This window comes from Primulina eburnea, chromosome 13 (genome assembly GCF_022965805.1).
Source record: "Primulina eburnea isolate SZY01 chromosome 13, ASM2296580v1, whole genome shotgun sequence".
Classification (NCBI taxonomy): Eukaryota; Viridiplantae; Streptophyta; class Magnoliopsida; order Lamiales; family Gesneriaceae; genus Primulina; species Primulina eburnea.
In genome coordinates, this window is record NC_133113.1 from 22,723,749 (window position 1) to 22,729,619 (window position 5,871).

Below are 5,871 nucleotides of genomic sequence, written 5' to 3' on the forward strand. Positions count from 1 at the left end.
TTTATTTAAAATATTGAAAGTTGAAATGTAATAGATTTTTTAATGAAGAAACGTACAAAATTTTTTTATTGAGATAATGAAATATTTGATAGAACTAGATCCCAACAATCAGTTCTGTGACCGACAATTGACCGACCGGTTAGGAGTTGGGATTTTCCAATCCGAACTAATGCAAAAACAAAACGACAAAAACTCTGCGAACTCATTTTCACACGTGCCACTCCCTTCACACGTGTGCATCCCCCACCTTCTTCAAAATTCAAAATTTCTAACCCATCCTAGAATTAACTCCATTTGTTCTCTTTTCTGCGGTAAATTTGCGTGAGTTTCCACTTTTTTACAGTGAATGAAGGAGTTAAATTGATCTGAACCGTTGAATTTCAAATTTTTTTCTTCGACCCAGTCTTCATAATTCGTTCGTCCACAAAAAGTCTCCCACACTTGCCTGTAATCATTGCATATTGTACAATAGGAATTTTTTTTTACGATTTTTGATTTGTTGGCGTGAGGAATAAGGCTGAAGTTTCACAATCGATCGAAGCTTTCGATAGGAGGAGAGATTCTTGGGTTTCCTTTTTCCTCCATTTTTGTTCTTGAGAGAGATAATGAATGCTGTGGGGAGGCAAAGATCGGGTGTAACGGGGGCTCACCATCTGCGCCAGTACTCCGACAACTTTCTCGAGACTTCCTCGAATGGGCGATGGCTGCAATCAGCTGGTCTGCAACACCTGCAGTCCTCAAACAATGCAGTTCCTCCTCCAATTCAGGTGAATTGCAAAGTCACTCAAAGTGATTCTATTTAGATCTGATGATTCTAATCTCTAAAACCCGCGATTATTATTGAGATAATTTTGTTGGTTCCTTTTGTTTATCCGAAAATTAGGATTTTGGGTATTACAATGGAGGGGATCAGGGTTCGAGAATGTATAGAAGTGTGCAGTGGCAGAGAACGTACGGCGGGGGAAGTGATTTTCTTTCAGAGCCATTGACGCCTCCGGGGAATCCGAGGCAGAGGAAGAATGGGGAGGAACCGGTTTCGTTGAATGAGTATAGCCCAGGGCTCTTGGATCTGCATTCTTTCGATACTGAGTTGCTTTCGGAGGTAAACTTCTGCTTTAAGGAGTCAAAATTTGTTTTTCGCTGTTGCTTTTTAGGATGTTATGGAGGAATTTTAGATTTGCTTTTGGATGCTACAATGTCCAACTTCAATCTTGCTATGCGTTTGTGGATTATGTGATTGGGTGTTGAACTGTGATATTTGGTTTTATCCTGCTTACATTGGTCTAATGTGGTGATGTAACTTAATATTTTAACTTTCTAGCTAAATTTCAATGTTTATTAGCTTGGCATTGTATAGCTTGCGCCTTGCTGCTCATGCTTCTCTTCCTTTTCCAGTCTTGTGTACGGTTTCATTCCTGTCTGATGGCCAAATTTTGTGCTCTCTGATCTTAGTTTTACACTTTTACTCTTTGGGGGCTGGTGTGGGTCCCCTTAATTTTCAGTTTGGGATCAATTAATATTCCTTGCGTTTCCTTAAAACTAACTTCCAATCAACATGTTTGAGTATTAATTGAGCTGTATAGATTGATGTATAATTGGTGTTTTCTTCTGGTCTCTTGAATTTGATTTTGATCCTGATTTTTTTTTGTCTGATTGCGATTTACTTTGTATAGGCATTGGCACATTGCCTGATTCTCTTCTTTTTTTTCTCTGTTTTGGGTGTGGCACTGTGGGAAGATGCCAGTTCCCGGTCTTTACGATGTCCCCTCAATGAATCATATATCACGAGGAAGAAGCTTCCATGATGCAGATGCATATTTTGGAAACAACAAACAATCTGGCAAAACTCGGGGCCTGCAAGAGATCAATGTTCTGAAAAGCCTTGCAGCTGATAATTTGAAGGCCAGCAGTGTTGCAAAGATCAAAGTGGTGGTAAGTACTTTCAACTCTATTCAAAATTGCCTCTCAATTTTTCAGTTTTTTGTGTTAGCAAAGCCCGAATACAACTTTCGACTTAGCCTGGCCTTACGATTGCTCCTAAATGATCAGGTTCGCAAAAGACCAATAAACAAAAAGGAATTGGCAAAGAATGAGGATGATATTATAGAAACCTTTTCAAATTCTCTTGTGGTCCATGAGACAAAACTTAAGGTCGGTATCTCTGTATTCCTCAATTATAGTTTTCTTAAATTTCTGTGATGCTATTCAACTTTCTGTAAAACTTTTGATTAGAGTTATGTCTCTTTTGAACTATGATCAAAGATTGAGTTAATAAAATATAAATTATTCAAGAAATCTTTTTCTTTCTACATATGCCCAATAGTTTCCACATTTTAGTTAATCATCTTTAATCACTCATGTAGGAAAAATACCGTTTTTTCAATTGTAGACTTATCAGTTTGATTTGTCCTTTTGCTTTCAAGGAAATTCTAGAACACCAACTAGTGTTATTTGACAAGACTCATCCAGATAAGGATTCTATGTTAAAAATCAAATGACCTGGTTCTAAGTTTATTCAGCTTAATCGAATCAGCCCTTTCGTTAAAACAGTTAATGTTCTGAATTTAAATGTGCTGCAGGTTGATTTGACTGAGTATTTGGAGAAACATGAGTTTGTCTTTGATGCTGTGCTGAATGAAGAAGTTTCAAATGATGAGGTGACTCCAGGGCATGAACTGGACCTGATACTGAGATGACTTTAATTTATTGTTCACCATTTTTTTCTTTTAAATTTTTGTGTTTTTAATTTATTATGTATCTGATTTGTGTAGGTGTACCATGAAACAGTGGAGCCTATTGTCCCTATCATTTTCCAACGTACAAAAGCAACTTGCTTTGCTTATGGGCAAACAGGTAATTGATTTGCATCAAATCACCAGATTGGTTTGTAAACATGATAACTGTAGTTAGTCTAGTTTTCATTTCTCACCATATCCTGGAAGATGTAGATTATTGAGATCGGCTTTGTACATATTAATACTTTTGTTTCAACTTTCTTGAGGTCTTATGCAATGACTGAAATTCCTTCAATGGAAGCACTTAAACATGCAGGGAGAAACACTGTTCTCTTTTCCTCTTCTATCTTCCTCCCATCTGAATTCTTTTGTTTAACTACCATCTAAACCAATCAGGAAGTGGCAAAACTTATACAATGAAACCACTGCCGCTCAAAGCAGTAAGGGATATCTTGAGGCTCATTCATCACACTTACAGGAACCAAGGCTTTCAACTATTTGTCAGTTTCTTTGAGATATATGGAGGAAAACTCTTTGACCTGCTCAGTGATAGAAAGTAAGCTGTCTCGTTGGTTCTCATTTAAGCCAGTAGCTTTTGCCATACATCACTTTCATTGCAATAATGCTTCCAACATCTTTCATGGCAGAAAACTTTGCATGAGAGAGGATGGGAAGCAACAAGTATGTATTGTTGGCTTGCAAGAGTATCGAGTATCAGATGTGGAAACAGTCAAGGAACTTATTGAGCGAGGAAATGCAACAAGAAGTACAGGCACCACAGGTGCAAATGAAGAATCATCTCGATCACATGCCATTCTTCAGCTTACTGTTAAGAGGTCAGCCGATGGCAGTGAAAACAAACCTGCTCGGGCTGTTGGCAAACTCTCCTTCATTGACCTTGCTGGAAGCGAGCGGGGTGCAGATACTACTGATAATGATAAGCAGACCAGGTATATATAAATTGCTTCTTAATCAGTCAATTAAGTTACGTTTTAACAGTATTAAAAATGATTAGATTTATTATGATGTTTGCACTTGGCACACATGAGAATTTTGCCACTCAAGAAAGATAATGAACGTGTGGAAGTTTAACTAAAATTAATTGATTAAATCACTTGGCACACATGAGAATTTTATTTTGTCTGTGATATTTTTAAAATCAAAAAATATAATTGATTAAATTTTAGGATAGTAGAATGATAGAGTTTTTCTAGAGAGTGGTGAAAGTTTAACTAAAATTAATGATTATGTTCGGAAATGTAAAAGGAGGAAAATATTTCGGAGAAGAGTGTAACTTTTGGCGTCTGTTTCTGGAGCTGAGGGAGATGGGGAAAACAAACCCAATCACGCCCTTGGCTTTTTTTTCTCTCCTAATTATTATCTTATCTTCTTTCTGAATTCGAATTGTGCAGAATGGAAGGGGCTGAGATAAATAAAAGTTTGCTTGCATTGAAGGAGTGTATCAGAGCGCTTGACAATGATCAAGGCCACATTCCATTTAGAGGCAGTAAATTGACTGAAGTTTTAAGGGATTCATTTGTTGGAAATTCTCGCACTGTAATGATTTCCTGTATCTCACCAAATGCAGGATCATGTGAACATACATTGAATACGTTACGATATGCAGACAGGTTGAAATCTTTTATGTGCTAACATTTTATTTTGGGACAAACATTTCTTCCTTTTTAGGGCCTTACAATGCCTTTTGTTTGATATTAGGGTGAAGAGCCTTTCAAAAGGCAACTCCAAAAGAGATGTTTTATCTTCAACTACGAATCTGAAGGAGTCAACAATACAGCCTTTATCTTCAATAATGCCACCAACATCAACTTTAGAAGATGAAGCAGGCAAATCATGGCTTGAACAAACTGAAAAGGATGAGTATGAAGAAGATTTCTACGAGCAAGAGAAGCCATCATTGAAGAACTCGAAAGCTGAGTTACTCAAGTTCTCAACTTCAGACGATAAAACAAAGAGAGCTAATGAGCAGCAGGTGAAATGGAAGGAGCCACCTAAATCAGAAATGACGTTTTCAAATTCAGATGATGATCTAGATGCTCTATTGAAGGTTAAAAAAAATAATTTGCTTTAACTAAATTTTATCTAATTTAAATGTTGATAGTAACAACATGCTGTGAAATTCTTTTAGGAAGAGGAAACTCTTGTCAGTGCTCATAGGAGACAAGTGGAGGAAACAATGGATCTTGTTAGAGAGGTCTGTTATAGTCAGTAGATGCATTTACCATTTATCTTTTTCATTTTCATCTCCTGCCTTGCTAGGGGATTGTGGTCATAGATTCAACAGGAATTGGACTATTCTATTTGGTCAAAGACCTAGTGACAGATTCCCTATATTTTTCCTTCATCACAGTTATTGTTCTCGTATCTGATGTTTTCAGGAGATGAATCTATTGGTTGAGGCAGATCAACCAGGAAATCAACTGGATGACTATATCTCCAAATTAAACACAATCCTATCTCAGAAAGCTGCGGGTATCTTACAGTTACAGAATCGTTTGGCTCTTTTCCAAAAACACTTAAAGGAACACAATGTTCTTGTGTCATCTGGCTATTAATCTTAGTTTGGCATTATGAAGCATGCAGAAGTCAGTTGTGGTGCGCCTTGATTAGGACGCCAGTACCATCTGTTGTGTTTGGTTGGCCCAACTTTGCCTGTGAACTGCGAGCCTATATGATACTAAGCTTCAGAGTTGAAATAGGGACCTCCTGCTAAGTCATTTGATGATTATCCGGATATCCAGTCCAGTTTTTTTCCCTTTTACCTTTTGATTGGTTCTCTCGATATTTGTTATTTGCTTATAATTCAGCAAATTATAGAAGACCGGATGATAATGATCTGATATTGTGAAGCTCTTCAGCTTTGTGATTTCTGATAATGAAACTCTTCCTTTAGTATCTGGTGTTTGGTTGATTTACAAAATAATATTAAATTATCTGAAATTTAAGTCATTATGTTGGGACCAATCACTGCCCACTCAGTTTTGTACGGTGTATTTGTAGCATGGCGAATGAAATGCGGTGTTTCGAATGTTCTACAGTTTAACAAATTATTTATCTTAATTATTTGGCATATTGGCAAATGTTTGGTTTTACAATTTGTAAGTTCAAAATGATG

At 36.9% G+C, this 5,871-nt stretch overlaps 1 protein-coding gene across 1 annotated transcript; it reads left to right on the forward strand.

The window, feature by feature from the left end:
* Nucleotides 1–274: 274 nt before the first annotated feature.
* On the forward strand, nucleotides 275–5,651 carry LOC140809347 (kinesin-like protein KIN-13B). The gene is made up of 12 exons (XM_073166941.1): nucleotides 275–767; nucleotides 884–1,102; nucleotides 1,738–1,932; nucleotides 2,050–2,151; nucleotides 2,580–2,657; nucleotides 2,772–2,853; nucleotides 3,132–3,291; nucleotides 3,383–3,685; nucleotides 4,148–4,366; nucleotides 4,455–4,803; nucleotides 4,885–4,950; nucleotides 5,135–5,651. The coding sequence occupies exons 1-12, from the start codon at nucleotides 606–608 to the stop codon at nucleotides 5,309–5,311; spliced, it is 2,112 nt and encodes a 703-aa protein (XP_073023042.1). The 5' UTR covers nucleotides 275–605; the 3' UTR covers nucleotides 5,312–5,651.
* Nucleotides 5,652–5,871: the final 220 nt, after the last annotated feature.

What these genes read in the sequence shown, in the direction of transcription:
- LOC140809347 (XM_073166941.1), top strand. Translation starts at nt 606, where the DNA reads ATGAATGCTGTGGGGAGGCAAAGATCGGGTGTAACGGGGGCTCACCAT. An exon ending in CAGTTCCTCCTCCAATTCAG is followed by an intron (nt 768 to 883) that starts GTGAATTGCAAA and finishes TCCGAAAATTAG; the next exon opens with GATTTTGGGTATTACAATGG. An exon ending in TTGCAAAGATCAAAGTGGTG is followed by an intron (nt 1,933 to 2,049) that starts GTAAGTACTTTC and finishes CTAAATGATCAG; the next exon opens with GTTCGCAAAAGACCAATAAA.